Here is a 19633-nt window from a genome sequence, read left to right as displayed (position 1 = left end):
GAAAATGCATTTTTATTTCCTAATAAAATACCATAAATGAATGTATCAAAGTATATGGTGTGCTATTGTGTAACATAATATGTGACGTCCTCTGCTTTCCCTTTTGCTTGTTTAACTTTTTTAAATTTTTTATACAAAGACATTCACCATGCTTACTTTATACCCATAGCATAATCATAGTTACCTACCATCCTACATTCTGCAGGAGACTCCCTGAAATAGCAGCAATCTCCCTCTCTCCCTCATTAGTCTAGCAATCTCCCTAATTTCCCAGCACTTTACCAAGTATAGTATCTCTTACTAACTGCTTTGGGGCTCATCTACATTTGGATATAAGTAATTTTAAAAGATTCCTCTCAGATGTAGCAGTACACACCCACGCTTCTAGGTGCCACGCTCACAATCTCTTTTCACGATCTCGCCATATATGGAACTGGACACATCCTTTGGGTGGAGCATGATACGTCCCCTCAATGAGGCACTGTGCAAAATTCTGCTACCAACTATAATCTCCCTGAAACTAGTTTGCAAAAGTAGGCAAGTATGAGCATAATGCTGACTGATGCTGCTGATTATTTCATAAGGAACCTATTTCCTGACTTAGGGCCAGATACAGCCTAAATGCCTCAGTAAGGCAGAGGCGATCAGAATAATGATAATCGGGAAACTGCGCTACTGATCCCGGAAGTCATAAGCAGTTAATGAAGGTTTTAGTTTTAAAATTACCTATGATTCAGTTTATAAAGCTATATATTATATTATAGCATATTATACTTATAGATGATAAAAGTGCTTCATTTGAATAAGTTTACAACTTTACAATAATAAAACTCTCTTTAAACATATATTTGGTTAAGTGTTCTAAATAGCTCAGGCTCTGTAACAGTGACAGGTCAAAACACTGAGGATGACGTCTATGAATGAATCCCCTAATAAGGGGGTCCCCAACAGAAAAACCAGGTCAACTGCCAAAGCTGACAAATTTCTTCTGATGTAGATCTGAACATTACGTGTACAGATGTATATGTGTGTCTGTGTGGTACTTTAATATGATCAGTATACAGTACAAATCAAACGTTTGCTCCTGTAAGCTCCAGAATACATATATGTTAATGTCCAACTCTGGCTTTACTAGCCTTTTAAATATACTGGATAAGAAGGCTATAACCTGTATTTCAGGGTTTGCTGATAGCAAAGAACATCGGTTGAGTTTAATTACCTTCTGTGCTGTGTGATGACAACATAAGATATAGATAGATTTTTGCTAAAATGCAATAATCAGGTTTTTCTAGAGCAGTGTAGTAATTACATTTTCACAAACTATAGGCAGCCTTCTTATTACCTTGGGACAAAACTCAGCTTACATTCAATTTAGTGCTTAGCAAATGCCATGATAAATGAGGCAGACAGTGCTGTAAATGGGCTGCTGGTTATCAGATAACTAGTTCTCAGATGAACTAGCCTGGAATTGATCTAAAACTGTCACAATTGATGTTCATTTCACCTCCACCCTGTAATGTCAATGTCAACCATTTTAAGAATACCAACATAGATTACAGTGTTCTTTATTACCTTACTAGCAATGGATTTTATGGCAAAAATTTGGCCATGTGCGGTACCATCCTAGTTCTTCTCTAGAGCATAGAGCCAATTTAGCAATACGCATGAGTGGTCAGAATGGACAGATCTGGTCAATAAAGCCATGGACCATGAGAAAAAAATGAGCGCTAACATGTGAGAGAAGAAAGAAGGCTATAATTAATATGAGAAGAGAGAAAGATAAGGAAAACTTGAGATAAGCGATAATAGGTAAAAAAAGAGAGAGTTATGTTAGAATGAAAAAAATAAATAAAAGAGATTGAAAGCAGAAAGGCACCTGTAAAAGAAACGGTTAGTGAAATAATGTTTACACTTTTTTGTAGGAGTGTTTGTTTAAGAAGTCCGTGGGGAGCCCTGTAGCTGTCCCTACCTCTATCCAGACGCTCGCGTTCAAGCTGCAGCGTGTGTGTAGCAGGCGGCGGTGATGTGAAAAGCCGCGTCTATGCTCTGTTGCTACAGCGTGTCAGCGTGTCGCGGCTTGGCTGGATGTTATTCTTCGCCGGACTTGGGCTGGGAGGCAGGGTGAAAGCGGTCGGGTCTTCTCTTCCTCACGGGCAGCAGGGATCAACGCGTTTCATGCGCCAAGCGCACTTTTTCAAGATAACTTCTGCTGGATTCTATGATTTCTTTTATAGTAAAACTTTATTGATAAAAGCGGATGTGGTCACTCAAAAATTGGTGGGAACCACATTGTCAAGCTCAGCTTAGTGCTTGAGAGAATAAAAAGCCAATTTTGTTTCCTTTGATGGCTATAAGAAATGTTTGTTTTACCACACAATAAAAAACTCATTTAAAGCGGTTCAAAAGTTGATTCAAGAACAATTAAATACAGGTGCCTTTTTCTAAAGAAAAGAATAAAAAATAGGAATAAAAAATAAAAATTAATAAAATAAGAAAAAAGAAAAAAGAAGAAAAAAAGGGGAGATTTTAGAATTAGGTAAAAAGGGAAAAAGAAAGAGAGGAAAAAATGAAGGATTAATTATTTATAGGAATGCGTTCAATTCGAAATCTATATTCATGCCTTTTGGTTGGAGGCTTTGCATCTCGAAGATCCACTTAGCTTCTATCTGTTTCAGACGTCTAATGTGGTCTCCTCCTCTCCAACTAGGTTGAACTTTTTGGATTCTGACAAAGGATAAGCCTTTTGGGTTTTTTTCATGACAGATCAGAAAATGATTAGAGAGGCTATGTGTCAGTAGGCCTCTGTTGATGTTATAAATGTGTTTCGATGTCCTTATTTTCAACTGTCGTTTCGTTTGACCAATATATTGGTATCCACAGGGGCACTGGAGGAGATAAATGACTCCCTCTGAGTTGCAAGAAATGAATTCTTTTATTTTATACTCTTTCTTGGTGCTGTGTGAGACAAAATTGGTAACAGGTTTGGTCGATGTTTTTCCCTCGTTTTTACATGCTCTGCACTTTAAACAGAAATGAAAGCCATTTGTTCTCACTCCTTCTTCCTTATTCAATGGGCTGATGGTACTGGTAACTAGTTCTTGCTTAAGGTTCTTGGCTTTTTTGTAAATGATACGTGGTCTGTCCTGAAGGTGTGGTTTTAGATCTTCATCCAATTGCAGGATATGCCAGTTTTTTTGTAAAATTTGTTCGAAGGCTTTATGATTACTGTTAAACTGAGTTATGAAGGAAAGTTTCTGTTGATCTTTTTCTTTGTTTTCGGTTTTGTATTAGAGTATGGTTTTGCGGTCAAGTTTGGAAACTGTCTCTAATTGGGTTTTCAATGTTTTTTCTTTATACCCCTTTTGAATGAAATTGTTAGTCATTATTTGTCCTTGTTTTAGAAAAGTAGCTGTGTTGGTGCAGTTCCGACGAATTCTTTTGTACTGGCCAATTGGGATGTTTTTAACCCAAGTTGAGTGATGATTACTCTGTACAGGGAGAATGTTATTGCCATCGACGGGTTTTGTATAAGTTTCTGTAGTAAGATGATTATCTTCTATGGAAATTGTGAGATCTAGGAAAGTGACACTCTTCTTGCTTGTGGTGGTGGTGAATTGGAGGTTCAGGCAGTTGTTGTTCAGGTGTTGTTTGAAACCTTCCAGTTCCTCTTCTGACCCTCCCCAGATGAAAAATATATCGTCGATATATCGTTTCCATAAAATTATCTTCTCCAGATACTGGTTGTTAGACCAAATGGTGTCTTCCTCCCATTTCGCGATGAATAAATTCGCCTAAGATGGTGCGAAGGAGGTCCCCATCGCGGTTCCGCATACTTGGATATAATATTCACCTCCATTCCAAAAATAATTATGGTGTAATATAAATTTGATGCCTTCCATGATGAAAACGACTTGTCGGTTGGGTAATGATGATTTGGTTAGGAAGTGATTTGTGTGATCGCAACCTTCTTGGTGCCTTATTGACGTATAAAGAGACGTCACGTCACTTGTCCCCAGAATATAATGGCTTTTCCATTCCAGGGTCTCAAGTATTTGTAATATATGGATTGTGTCTTTAAGAAAACTTTGCTGAACTGAAACTAAAGGTTGTAAAAAGGAGTCGATGTAAACTGAGAGGTTGGATGAGATGGAGTTTAGACCGGAGACAATGGGACGTCCAGGGGGATTGGTGAGATGTTTATGGATTTTGGGAAGGCAGTAAAAATTAGGGATTTTCGGATATTTGACAAGGATGAAATCATATTCGTTCCTATTAATGAGTCCTAAAAGTAGGGCCTCATTTAGAATAGAAGTTAGTTTGTTCTAAAAGATGGTGGTTGGATTATTTGGAAGGATCTACAGGATCCTACAGAATCCTCTTCAAACACCTCACACTCACATACAGGGCCATCTCTAATTCCATTGCTCCATATATCTCTAACCTCATCTCCATTCATACACCCTCCCGCCCTCTACGGTCAGCTGACGACTGTCGTCTCTCCTCCACCCTGATCACTGCTTCCCATGCTAGAGTACAGGACTTTGCCCGTGCTGCACCCCTTCAGTGGAATGCACTCCCTCGCTCCATTAGACTCTCCCTGACCTTGCAAAGCTTCAAACGGGCACTGAAAACTCACCTATTCATCAAAGCGTACCCTTCCACTGCATAAACCAGCTGGTTCTCCGACCCCTTGCCTGTTTCCTGTTTACATCCTGCTATCTAACCACCACCCCCTCGCTTGCACCTCTTGTAATCTGTCTGTCTCCCCTTCCTACTAGATTGTAAGCTCCTCCGAGTAGGGCCCTCTTCCCTCCTGTTGTCAAAGCCCACTTCTCTTCACATCTCACTCACAGCTCTCCTTTACTCCAACACTCAGTGACCATCTTCATACTCATCTCCATCATTGGCCTCAAGCCTCTAGTTGTATGTTGATTGGGTCCTCACTACTTACATTTAAGCTGTAATGTGTATTGAACTGTGGTGCTCTTAATTTGTACTGTATTTTTGTTATTTATTCAATGTTATGCCAAGTTTTTGTCTCCCTGTATTGTTCCTTTGTACGGCGCTGCGAAACACTTGTGGCGCCTTATAAATAAAATTATAATAATAATAATAATCTTGTAAATTGAATTATCTGAGAGTAACCTGTTTAGCTCTTCTTCATACTTGTTTTTTTCAAGAATCACCACCCCTCCGCCTTTATCGGCGGGTTTTATGATAATGGTTTGGTCTTCTTTCAAGGATTTTAGGGCATAGCGTTCTTTTTGGGAGAGATTAATCTTTCTTTTTTGTTTGTCCGGAAGATTAATGATTTCTTTTTCTACTGCCTTTTGGAATGTTTCTATGTGCGCACTTTTGCAGAATGTGGGATTGAAGGTTGAAACTGGTTTGAATTTGGTCTGATTTATTGGTTCTTCTGTTGATTGTGAATTGGTTTTCTTTGCAAAGAATTTTTTTATGTTCAATTTCCTGATGAAATTATGTGTATCTACATACAGATCAAATTTGTTGGCCAATGAATCTGGCGCAAACTTGAGTCCTTTTTTGAGTACTGCTTGCTCTTCGTTTGTTAGTACACGGTCACTTAGATTGAAGATGGTGGTTTCTATTGATTCGTCTGTGGTTGATTTTTTTTTTTTCCACCTCTGCAGCCTCTGCGTCGTGTCCGATAAAGTTGCGTTGTTTTTTGTTTCTTGGAGTGTAGTCGGGGGGCTTCCTCATATCTCGACCTGTCTCCAAAAAATGAAGATCAGTATTGTCATCTTCACTTTCTTCTTCAGATTCTTCTAGGTGTGAGCGTTTAGTTGGAATCTTTTTCCTCACCACTTGTGTCTCAGATGGTCTAGATGAGATCTTCATTAGAAGTGAAGCAAACTCTTGTTTATGTTCAAGGATTGCATCCTGTGTCCCTTGTTCAAACAAAGATTTTGCCAGTGTTTCTGCATAAGTGAAGTTTCTTTTATTATATGATGGATATGTTCTTTGTCCATTATTTGGGGTATTTTTTATTAATGGTTCTTCTTCTTTGATTGGTGTGTTTTTGTGAAGGTACTTGTTGTTGTTGATGTCTCTGTAAGTTCGATTGTGGTTTTTTATATGTTTCTCTTCGTTGATTATAACGGTGTGTTTCATTGTGTTGTACATGTGTTTTGATGGTCGATTGTCTTTTTTCTTCCTTCAGGTACAAAGGGAGTTCTTTCAAGTCTCTTTGGAATTTTCTTTGTTTTGTTTGGATGATGTCTTGTTCCACCTTGTTAATTTTATCATTCGTCATTTTAATGAGGGTCCTAAAATCTTCCATTGTGGATAGTGTTTCAAAACGTTTTTCAAAAACGTCAATGTCCTCATTGATTTTGATAAGGCTCTCGGATCTGTCCTTTATTATAAGTTTTATTAAATCTGTAGCACACTTATCCAATATTTCGTTCCAGTTTTTATGAAAGGAGGTCATGACAGGGTCAAAAGTAACATTCTTTGAAATTCTCAGACCTCTTGGAATGAGACCATTTTCTAAATACTTATTCAGGGTTGTAATCTCCCACCACTGTCTGGCCTTTTGTCCATATAGTTTCTCTAATTTGAGAAACTGTGTCTGGAAGCCGTCATCATTATTTATGGGTGCTTGTGAGGTAGTAGTGCGTGAAAAAATGTTTTCAATATTATTCCTTTGTTGTTGATAATTTAAATGAATGGATTTATAATGATTCATGTTTCAAAAGCAGCAGTGAAATAAAAGCGATAATATGGGGGTTTGGGGTTTATTGAGCAGCTTTTTTCCTATTAGCGTTGGTGAACCCCAAACCCCCAAAGCCATGGACCAGTACCATTTATTAGCTAATATAATCCTTCAAGGTCCCTTTCTTGTTTTTTGTTCCAAGTTTCCCCACTGATACAGAAATAACATAGTTCTCAAAGACAGGTCATATTTAAGAGCTGGAAATAGCTTAAAAAGCTTTATTTTGACCCCTTATCAGCCTCCCTACTGTCCTGATGTGGAACAGTCCCATATTTTGGGCCTCAGTGTCTTATGGTGAAGGTTTGTGTGTGTGTGTGTGTGGGGGGGGGGACACACAACAACTTCTAATGACTCTTATTGCACAACACACGTGTCCCGGTGGTTCTCATGCAGTACAGATTCAGACACCAGTATCTAGATGTGTGAAATGGGTTGGTGTCCTAGGTGGTAACAGGGGGATGTCTAATCAGACACAGATGTCACGTAGTATGAGTGTGTTGCTGAATGTGGCTACATACAGTATATAGATCATGAAGTTCCCACATTGGAGGCCATACTGAGACAGATTATCTGCACCTAGCATAGGGCTGGTTAACGTTTCACCAATGCGACCAATAGACCAAGCATGATTGCAGCTGCTGAAGACACTGAAAGAGGGCGTCTTATTCCTGGCTATGTCAGACGCACGGATGTACCCCAGTAAAAGGACACTCTAGCGGCATTAACATAAAGCTGTAAATCCAGCTGCAGCAAAAGAAGCAAGGAAGGCCACAATTGCGTCCAACTTACAATCAGGTCCTATGAGAAGGGATCCTGCCTCCCACACCAGGCCCAACCCCCATTATGGCTGCATGCACAGTACTGTCCATACCTGTTGGCTCCTGCAGCCAGAAATTGTGCAAAATATAAAAATTTTCTTTAAATAGCCAAAGACGCCACCGGGCGATTACCGAGGAGCGCATGTGTGCATAAACCGTGCACGTGCCGGTCCCTGACAGCAGCTACGAGAGAGAGAGTACACTTCGGAGGTGACAGTATAGGCCCTGACACTGGATCATACAGCTGGCGCTGGGGTATGTAGTCTCTCTCCCTTTACCCTTTCCGTTACCATCTTCCTAGTAACAAACTTTGTTTCACTAACTAATAGGGCCAAACATAAAAGGTCCATATTTGGAAAATGTGACAATATAAATAAGTTTTAGTTTTTGGAAATCACAGCATTAAACCACTGGCATAATCACTCACAAACCAACACACTTCCCAAATTGGGATCAATCACATTTAGCCTCAATGCTATTTTTTAGCAGAAACTCATGTCCCCAACTTGTTATATTTACAAACCTCAATACTGTACAGAAAACAATAAAGTCATTTAAACCAAAGCATTATGAATGGAAATGGGCCGCCGAGGGGGTGCGGGTACTAATTATCCAGGCCCAGGCTTGCTGGAGGGCCCCGGCGGTGGCCCTGGTCCGACCCCCTCCATGTGATGTGCTGGCAGAGTTAGAGCTCATGCTGAGCCTGCTGTCAGCACAGCACATGCTGTAGGCATGTGCTGTAGAGTTTTTTTCACTCTCCCCGTAATATTTTTGGAGCGTGACCTAATCGCGGTAGGTGGCCACACCTACCACAATTAGGCCCCCCCCCAATTGTACCGGGGCCCAGCATACCTCTCAGTGACCCTGGTTATAGGTATTCTCTGTTACTTTTACACCTCAGTTATATATAGTTTATAGCAACATTATTCTATTGCGATGTTAATTATGCTTCTATTCACAACATACTTAATCAGGAATAGGAGACACAAGTAACAACGAAACACTTAAAAGTGCTGCTAATGTAAGAAAACATACTTACAAATATACGAGTGGCATCATTATTAATAATGTCACATCATTTAGGACAACACTGCACCAGAGATAGGATGTCGCAATAACACTAAAAGGCAAGCTGCTCAAACAATTACCACAATGGTTCCGTTACTGGATGTGAGAGGCTGCGTAGCTACAAACTGCTCTGTTGTCAAAGCATAATACAGCAAAAAGGTTAAAGTTACCATTTTAAAATAACTCTACCATATCTGCAGCAAAAGGTGAATTGTATGACAAAAATAATCAATTAATAATAATAATAATTAATGGGACGATAAACCTATCTAGCGGCTTATGAAACCTATAAAAGACATCTACTGTTTAAAAGGTTGTGAGTTTCGATGGAAGCAAAGCAGCCCAGTAGTCAGGTGTAGTATGGGCACAGTAATTAGACTATAAATGCTAATACAGGTTTCATTGTTTGAAGGAACAACTTCTGTTTTGTGCTTCATGGCTACACATCCCATAGAAGCATTTGCGGCTGGCGGATTCCACCGAGATACTAAGGAGGTTAAATGTAATTATTTCCATGAAATGGTAAGTAAGTAATCATGTAATAGTTCCAAGAAAGAAATGTCATTTACCTATAACTACATCATGACCGTCCACAAGGCCTGCTGAGAAGAGCTCCTGCGAAACACCATCTGCTGTATCTTTGGAAATAGAAAAGACAGCATATATAAATGATACCTCCAGGACAATGCATGATGAGATATAATTCAGATATATGGCATGGCTATTTCCCCAGAATACTAGGTTAAGTTAATTCCCTCATTATGCAGGTGCAATAGATCAAATCAGCATGACTGAAAGAATAACTACTTTATACAGTATATACTTCCACAAGCATTCTAGTGTTCAGATATACAACAACAATTTGTATTTATGTACAGCATAAGCAACCACTGGTGACTCAAAAATGGGTGCAAGGTGTGCGGTTTACAAGAGCTCCTGTGTCCATGGAGGGGGGGGGGGGATATTGCTCACCTTGCACCCATAGTGTTACTTACCTCTCATCCCACATTGTACTGCGCTATAGAAAAGCAGAAATTACTGGGAAAATGGAACGGCTGCCATTTTCCCAGTGATCTTCGCATGTGTCATAGAGATGTCTCCAGGGATGAAGGTCGGGTGCCATGTTCCTGAATACCTACGTATGCGCAGTAGACTTGCACAAAGCAAGAGTCTACTATGGCCTGTCCTCTCTCAAGTCACCTCTGATAAGTCATACGTCTCACAGGCACATCTACACAAATTTCCTCCAACATGACCCTATCCACCAGGAACATGTTGGAGAGTCTGCAACTTATGCATATAGATAGGGTTAGTTATTTACTCTAGAATTTTGACTATAAAATTGACTAGAACAATACAAAGAAGATATCTATCATTTTAATATTCTCTGTAACTCACCACATGTGCAATGCTGCAGTACAGACATACAGTACTTGCCAACATTTATTGTCTCCTCTCCAGGAGGAGGTTAACCAACCCAGCAATTCGGCTCTAGTTAAAAGAAGGGTTAAACCTGGGTCGTCCTGTGTAGAATGGGTGACCTAGGTTTAGTGTGAAAGTGTCGGACCCCGATTGGACCCAGCATAGCAATGGGAAAGCATTATTTGTGTCTGGAACAAACCATGTTGCTATAGATGGGAAGCAAATACATTTATATGTAGGGTAAACAATAGCTGCTTTTGAATGTAGCACACAAATGTTAGACAGCTTTATTTTTACAATGTAAACAGGATACCAGTTTGAATGCACCACACCCACATCTAACTTTCTCTGCACATGTTACATCTGCCCTGCCTGCAGTGCAAAATGGTTTTGCCCATTTGCATGCTTTTTTTTTTTTCTATCATAGCTGAATCAGGCCATATATTTGAAGGTGATAGATTGCTATATGAATTAGCTGTGTTACACAGCAGCCCTCTGTGTGTCATGTTGCTATAAAGAAAATACCTGGTCATGTTAACCCAGCCTAAGGAGTACCTAGTGTGGCTGTGTTTCATTTGATGCTTGCCGGTCTGATGAGAGCAAAAATCTGAGTCTGATTCATTATCATTTTTAATAACCAGAAGCTATCTACCCCACTGAATGCTTTACTCTGACATCCATCCATTTAAGCGGAATAATCCACAAATCAAAACGTTATTGCAGAATTGAGCTTAATCCTAACTTTTATATGCAATGTTTGGGAATAAACTAATTCTTCTTATCACTGTTTAAAATGCTTGAAATCCTCTTTAGCTCAGGAAAATACAGATCATTTTAAGAATATAATTTATTCATGGATTTATAGGGATATCAGGTAGGAAAAGTTTTAATGTAAAAGCAGCTGCTCATGTCAATTACATTAAATTTTATATACTGTATATATATGGAAATAAAAGGTTTCAGAGTGCGCTAACAGAGAATTACACAACATTTATAAAAATGATAATATTTAATAAAACGTTCATAAAATGCTCAATAAAATACATTTATTTTATTATTTTCAGTGGTTTAAAACTTCCAGGGAATGTGGCGGGACCAACGCGTTTCGTCAACAGAGTGACTTTCTACTGTAAATCATAATACATCACTATAAATTATACAGTCCAATAAAAAATTCATAAATACATATAAAACAGTTTCACTAGAAGGACATACATTCTTTATCCCTCCTTTTTCTGACATCAGCGTTACCCTATTTTTTTATCCTAATATCAATGGATTACCAATTTTATTGTGTTAAACAAACTTTTTTTCAATAATACATTCCTATACAGGAAGTGAGGTAATAGTCTGAGCCCCATATAAAGCCTCTCAGGGCCCTTAGGATTTCATTCTGAGTTGGGATCCCTAGAGTGCACATCCTGTCTGATTGAACCTATGTAAGTACCTACCTTGTGCTGCCTTTTGATCACTGCCACATAGTCTTGTATTATATTGAATGGTTGTTATTCTAAATTGTGTCTCTGTAGATTGGCTAAAACCCCATTTGCTGACTATCCACCACATTGGGGGCCAATAATCTATTCCTAGTTGGTGATTTTTTATACAGAGTTTATTTGCTCTATTCAGTTCAATTTCAAAATGGCAGTATGTAATAATATTTTATTATGTTTTGAGGTCCATCCCATGTCTAGACTTTGGAGTAATTATAGACCAATGCTTTCTCTTCAGACTGGCCATCTATTCCCACCCTGTTGATGATCCCGGATGCAGAGTTGATTTGCTTTATCCGGCCTAAATTTTAAATCAATAAATTGATTTACGGTGGTATGTAATAATTATTTTATCTAGAGGTTTATTCCTTGTCTAAAGCTAGGAGTAATTATTAAATAATGCTTTCTCTTTAGATTGCCCACAATAATTATTGATTCCACCACTTGGGACTATCATTTACAAGATCGCATCTCGCAGATTTTGTTCTTTGAGATGATATATGGTATGAATAACCCCTTTTATTTGATTTACCTTTTCCCTTTTTGTAAATATTTTTATTTATCCATTCCATTAGAGGTTGCATCTATGGATTTGAACTCTCCCATTACGTAAATCGATTAATTGCAATCAGTTCTTCTAATTAACCATTCTAAAATTTTCAAACCTCTCTGGTTGACTAAAGAATAAATTGTTCGTTGAATAAAAACCACAAATGAGAATTCGCCTCCCCTTTGTCCTCCTCTCCATATCCTGTTCTCCATTCACACTATGTCCTTCTAGTGAAACAGTTTTTATTGTATTTATGAATTTTTTATTGGAATGTACAGTATAATTTATACTGATGTATTTTGATTTACAGCACAGCTCTGTTTTGTTACAAACTGCTTCCATTGCCACTGAGTTAGTCACTCTGATGACGAAACGCGTTGGGACCGCCACATTCTCTGGAAGTTTTAAACCACTGAAAATCATATAATAAATGTATTGAACGTTTTATTAAATAATATAATTTTTATCAATATTGTGTAATTCTCGGTTAGCGCACTCTGAAACCTTTTCTTTCCATCTCTAAAAACTTTGGGTCTCACCTAACAGGGGACCCCTAAGAGGTGCTGCTTTGTTCCCATAGAGCACGGTCGGGGTTTTCTTTTTATATATATAGCAGGCACTCACCACAGGTACGAAATCATAGTTGAAAAGGATTTATTTCATACAGGTAGTCGACGTTTCGGTCCACGACAGGGACCTTTGTCAAGACAGGAACATGTAAATCAGCAGACAGGAAACACCAGGCAGCCTGATTTATTACCTGTGGTGAGTGCCTGCTTCAACCAGAACTACTATATTTGGGACTTTGTTTCCTTTAAAGTGGAGCACCGCTAAGCTGCCCTGTGAGTGGATAGAGTGCGGTTCACCAATACTATTATATATAGATATATATATATCTATATATATATATAAAATATATATAAAAGGAAACCAAAGAGAGAAGCGCACAATGAGCTAAATATTCAAATTCCTTTATATGGTAAAAAATGCTCACATACATGTAAGTTCATGTATAACAGCTTGCCAGCAAAAGTATTGTGCAGTCATATATCACCCTCCGTTCGCCACTTTGAGCTGTGTAGCATCTCCACGCCATCCGCAGGGATCATAGGTGCCGCACACAAGAATGACATCACCGCCTTAGCCACACCAACACGTTTCGTCACTGGTATAGGATTTTGTCCTGACGAAACGCGTTGGAGGTGACTATAGATGTATTTTCCTTTGTAGAAACATATTACAGTAGTTCATATATGAGTTAAATAAGTAGAAGCTTTAGGGTGTTAAAAATTTTTAGGCTCATGCTACTGTATGGGGTTGATTAAATTGTCAGCAATGCCATTGATCTATTGCACTCCTGTGCTGTACTTATTGCAGTCCTAAAATCGCATCTTTTTCTACACACCCCTATGGGTCTGAGAACAATGATGTGCGATTTTAGGGTGAAACCGAAGGGAATTGGGGGAACTTGGTGTGCTTTGCAGCAGTTCCAACAGCAATTCATAGGCATCGTCCGCAACGGAATTGTTTCATAACTGTTCTGTCATGCCCTTTAAAAGTCATTGGGTGAACTTTAATAGGATGAGAGATTCAGAAAGTGAGAGATTTCATAAGAAATCTCCAGGGTTTTTTAAAGCGGCAATCATTTATACTTCCAAATCAAACTGGTTTTGCAGTGCAAATGATTGACGCTTTAAAAAAAAACCTGGAGATTTCTTACCAAATCTCTCACTTTCTGAATCTTTCATCCTATTAAATTCCCGCCCACTATGTTTGTGGAACAGTTATGAGGTCTGGCAGGCAAACAGTGACATGGTCACTTCTAAATGACAGCTTGGCAAAGTGGATAGTGGTTGTTATAGGGAGTGTTTGGCTTACTAAGTTACACTAGTTTTTTTTTTTAAATATGGTGCTGTATGGTTCCATTCTGAGAAATGCACCTAACATTAATTCAGAGAAAGACATCACAATTTGCATTCTTTAGTGTTCAGGATGATTGACATTGCAATGGCCTCATGTATAGTTTCCTGGTTCTATGTTAAAATATATTTAATTGTGTATAACAATACTGTAGTTTGTTACGCCATCACTCATTTATAGTGTATAGTGCATCAAAGCAATGGATAACTTCCCCTTTGAGATCCAACATCTCTGTGAGAGATGAGCAAAATATCCGCTAAAAAGGCCAGCGTCGCTCACATTTGTTATATAAATTCAATTTAAAAAAACTTGTGTAAAAAAAGATTATATTCCCATATACTGTAAGGTAAACATTACAGTTCATAATGATGAATCAAAATGTTTGCTTGCCAATTTTTACACCTATTTTGGCAAATTCCCTCAGCACTCAAAGGGTTAACTTATATAGCGCATGGTCAGCAATGGGGTCAGATAGGTTAATTGAAAATAAATCTATTGAAATATTTTATAAATTGAGATTTGCAATGTACACCAGCTACTCTATCCATTCCTCTTTCTCTTCCGAACATCCTGCATAATATATGAAATGGACAATTTGTTTTCAGCATAGGAACTATAAAGTGACACACGGATGAAGAGGTTTGGAACACATTCTGCTTCCTATGACACTGAAAAAGCTTCAGAAAATATTTACCACAAATTGAAGTGGTTTATCTGACAGCTGCTTAAATATCTCATTTTTACCAGGCATTAACGGTAGCTTACTGCCACCGGCTGCCTCCTGTTATACAATTATATGTCTTAAGGGTATCACATAAAACATAGGCTGGGATAAAGTATGCAATATAAGTGGAAATGCAGAATTTATTTTACAATGGAGATCAGGCAAAGTCCTTGCACTGAGTTGTCCAATTTACCTAAAAGGGAAGTGTTAAAAAAAAAGTTTGCATAGAACTTTTGCCAAAGGCTAAGTGGTGTAAACTGCTCTGTAAGTCTGGGGATGGCAGATGAAAACTAAATAAAAAGTTGACATCAACTAGGATAGAAAATAAGTGGTCATCATATGCAATAACACAAAAAAGCTCATTTCATATATAAAAAAATACAGTTGTCAGTGCTTTTCCGCAGTATACAACTGGCATTATGAAACGGAAGTATTAGTTTATGTCTTGATGAGAATATGTAAGTTTGCCGCTCATATTATGGGCACTCAAATTCCTGCAGCAGGTTTGTCATCATGGCATAGGGTCCAGTGCTGGTTTGCCAATGGCTGCCTTGCATAATTAATATAAAAAAAAAATTGTGACAAGCACATGGCATTATGATGTAATGCATGCCACACTGCTATCAGACAGAGGAGTCGGCCGCAGCGCAAAGAGGAAAGCCACGGTCAGATGACACAGGAGAAGGTGTTTGTGGACTGCTGAGGCTGGATCAGGGGCTGTATCTAGAGAGACAGAAGGGAATCTACTGTAGGTGGAGAGACAGAAGGGGACTGGCTGGAAAGATAAAAGGGGAGGCTGGCTGGAGAGACAGAACATGGTGCTCATTGGAGAGACAGAACATGGTGCTGGCTGGAGAGACAGAAAGTAGTGAAGGATGCAAACACAGAAGGGGGTTGACTGGAGAGACAATGGCTGTTGTGAAATAAAGGGGGCTGGCTAGAAATCAGAAAGGGGGGCTGGCTAGAGAGACAGAAGGAGTCTGGAGAGAAAGAAGGGTGGCTGGCTGGAGATAAACTAGGGGCTGGAGAGACAAAATGAGACAGGAGAGACAGAAGGGGGCTGGGTGGAGCTGCATGGATACTGCATGGTGGAGCGGCAAAAAAGATAAAGGATTATGCTGAAGAGAACTGGGGGGAAGTGGCAGGAGTCAGGATTACTGGCACAATATTAACTCAATTGCCTCCCCAACATTGCTACTGTACATGCACTGTCGGGAGGGGGCTGTAGGGGCATCAACATTCTATTTAGCCATTTGGGGAGCTACCTATATTGTCTGTACCAGGCCCCACAATTCTGATGGCAACCCTGACTGAAAGCATGCATGATATCATTGTAGAACATACAGGAGTGTTGTGCTTGCTTTCTTGGAACGATTACACAATACACGTGATATTTTCATCTGGCTTGTACTCCGTATTACTACAGGATGCTGCAAAACATTTTCTTGCATTGGATTGATTAGCAAGCAGGACCAAACCAGCCTATCTAACGTAACCTTATATCAATTGTAGGGGGTGTAAGGGCAGTGGGCCTGTTGATGTCCTTGCATTCATTACTCATGCGCTAACTCTGCTCTTTTTAGTATGTGCCGAAGTCAGATGCAACAATCTATTGGATTTCAGTGCACCAGGGATGGCTCCATGCCCAAAATAATACAGTTTTTATTCATGTAAGCTGCCTACACAGTGTGCTGACAAACAATTTGCACTAAATAGCATTACAACACATATACAGTGGGGGGTATTCAATGCTGCAGCGAGCGGTTAAACAGCGAGGATTGTGGAAAACCAGCGATCCTCGCTGTTTAACCCCCGCGCCGGCCGCTCGCTCTATTCAACGCCATCACAGGACGACGAGAATTCCCCAAAACAGCGAGACCCGCGGCTGCTGCAGAAAACTCACAGTTTTTAGCCGCGAGTCTCGCTGCTTCTGGAGCCGCATCCGCCAATTCTCCCTCGCTCAAAAAACAGAGCGAGGGGGAATTGGCGTATGCGGAGGGTGTGTTGAATGCTGTCAGGGTGAGTGGTGACAGCGAGCAGGAAGCCCTGCTCGCTGTCACCACTCGCAAACAGCATTGAATACCTGCCAGTGTGGGCCTGATTCAGACTTGTTCGCTAGGTTCCGTGTATTCATTGCCTAGCGAGCAGGTAAACGCCACCCGTCGAATGCCTGCCACCCCACACTCCATTTTGAATTGGATTTGTACACTTACACATCGACTCGCATACAGCCGAATGGGCAACAAATCATTCAATGGTCTCTGACCATCAAATTATTTTTTCCCCATAAAAATCAGTCTAAACTGAGTTTTATCCTGGCCGGAAATGGTCAAATTCAGGACGGGCGCTGATGTCATGTAATGTCAGCCACATGCCCCAAGCAGGCATTGACATGCCTACGTGCCATGCCCATAAAATGCTGGCCGTTCCCCTGCTTCCACCCCATATCTGCCCCATTCCCAATGGTGTAACTACAATTTACATTCCCCCCCAGCGCCACTAAAATGTGCGCGCCTCCACCTAAAATGTGTGCGTCCTCCCCACTGTATTGCCACCGCCCGGTCCGTTGCTGCTCTGTTCCCGGCTCGCCGGGACCAGCAGATCCTCCTGTCTGCAGTCCCAGCACTCCACCTGTTAGACTGTTACTTGCAAAATGGCCACCACCTTACAGCAGACCATTGTTTAGGATTCTAGCATCCTTAATAACCGTCTGCTGTGAGGGGGGCGGCCATTTTGCAAGTGACACTCTAACAGGTGGTGTGCCGGGACTGCAGACATGAAGCTCTGTTGGTCCCGGTGGGTGGCATCAACAGATTTGGCAGCGGCCATAGCAATAGCCTCTGCAGACCCTGCAGCACCCAATCCTGCTTAGCACCTCCAAGCCACTGTGGGGTCTGCAGAGCTATAGTTACGCCAGTGCCCATTCCTCCCACTATGGAGCGAATCCCCCGGCGAGTGTGAAACTCGCCAAAGGCTTTTGCTCCGGGGGTTTGCACATGCGCACATGTACGGAATCATCAGCAAACAATTTTTCATATTTGTAAGTATTTTATGACTGAAAAAAAATAGTATAATTAAAACTTACCTCTGCCTGGAGTAAACTCAAATCGTATATCATTGAGTTCCTTTCTGGAATTTCTGCACAAAAATAAATAAAAAAAAGATCAGAAACACACTAAAATCTAATGAGGCAGAGTTTATTAAAACCGAGAATACTGAGACAGTTTCAAGGATTTGCAGTTAGAAAAGTAAGCATTTCCCTCTCCTGTGGCATGCCTCCTGCATCCTTAATTTGTCAGAGACAATATAAACTCTAGGAAGGTTCAGGGATATTAACAGCCAAAGGTTTATGGAACAACGAAAAGCTAATTTTTGTTTTTGCGGTGCTGTTATTATCTTCTTAATTAACAAAGAGCAAGAGACTGCTTGCAAGTTACATTTTTATTTTACTGTGAAGAAGCACTGAGCAAGCTCGGGATAAGTGCTCTGTGCAGAAACAGCACTCGGCTCCATTCTAATTACAGTAAGCTGTTTTTTTACTGTAGAGTGGCACTCTGGAATCACACATCTGAATACAATGGAATTAAACTGGTGACATAGTATTTTCTTTGCAAGATATAAGAACCCTTTATTCATCCGTGCTTATATGGGCAGCACGGATGGTGTAATGGTTAGCATTACTGCCACACAGCACTGAGGTCATGGGTTTGATTCCCACCATGGCCCTATCTGTGTGGAGTTTGTATATTCTACCTGTATTTCTGTGTGTTTGGTCTGGGTACTCCAGATTCCTTCCACAATCCAAAAATACACTGACAGGCTAATTGGCTCCCAACAAATTAACCCTAGAATGTCTGTGTGTGTGTACATGTGGTAGGGAATATAGAGAGTGTAAGTTCCACTGGTGCAGGGACTGATGTGAATGCTGCAGAATATGTGTGTGCTATATAAGAAACTGTTAATAAATAAAATGTACAGTATTATATTGGTGCTTTATGGGGGATTAGTGTTGACGATAGGCAAGATCAAAAGCTGACAATACACACAGATTTGCAGTAGATGATTGTTAGTTTGCAAAAGTTTTTTGTTTTCTATACAGGACATTTAGGGCCTATTTCAACATTGATTTAGATTTCGGACAAATCCCGATGGTGGGGTTGGCTGCGCATATGGGTATTTGCGCATTTCCAGACCCGGGGGCGAACGGCTTTGGTGAGTTTCACACTCACCGAGCCATTGGCTACAGAGGGGATGGGCAGGGGCAGACAACGAACAAGAGCAGGGGAATGCCCAGCATTTTATAGGGGTCACAATTAAACTGCTTTGCGTTCCCTTGGGAACACAGGCAGGCTGACACCTGCCAGGGGGGTGGGGGTGAGGCGGCTGATGTCACATGACGTCAGCACCTGCAACCGCCCCCTCGTCGGTGGGGAATGGGATCATTGGGCCGACCTAATGATGGTAGACAGTCAATAGGTCGACATACTGGAAGTTCAACAGGTGTCTAGGTTGACATGGCTCATGGTCAACATTTGTCTAGGTCGACATGGGACAAGGTCAACAGGTGTCTAGGTCAACATGGGTTAAGTCGACAGTCAAAAGGTCGATATGGGGTTTTTCACAGTTTTTTTACCCGAATGTCGACACAGTCGACATGGACACAGTTTTACGTGCACCGTGTCCCCTTGCATGGCTCGCTGCACTCACCATGCTTCCTCGCTACGCTCTGCATACTCTGAAAAACCCCATATCAACCTTTTGACTGTCGACCTAACCCATGTGTCGACCTAGACACCTGTCGACCTTGTCCCATGTCGACCTAGACACCTGTCCATTTTGAGACATGTTGACCTATACAACTGCCGACCTTCCAGTATGTCTACCCAGCGGTGTCGACCTAAT

The 19633-nt window shown here is 40.4% G+C and overlaps 1 protein-coding gene across 1 annotated transcript in view; it reads right to left on the bottom strand.

Moving 5' to 3' along the window:
- The window catches only part of STK39 (serine/threonine kinase 39), a 362307-nt gene that overhangs the window by 71122 nt on the left and 271552 nt on the right, over positions 1-19633 (bottom strand). The window contains exons 15-16 of the mRNA XM_083153898.1: positions 17817-17869; positions 9192-9260 (exon numbers count right to left, since the gene is read on the bottom strand). Coding sequence (XP_083010024.1) covers positions 9192-9260; positions 17817-17869 — 122 coding nt within the window. The remainder of the gene's footprint in view (positions 1-9191; positions 9261-17816; positions 17870-19633) is intronic.

The sequence above is a fragment of the Crinia signifera genome, chromosome 7 (genome assembly GCF_055691185.1).
Source record: "Crinia signifera chromosome 7, ASM5569118v1, whole genome shotgun sequence".
Taxonomy (NCBI): Eukaryota; Metazoa; Chordata; class Amphibia; order Anura; family Myobatrachidae; genus Crinia; species Crinia signifera.
Note: the sequence above shows the minus strand (reverse complement) of the source record. Positions and strands in the feature narration are given on the sequence as shown.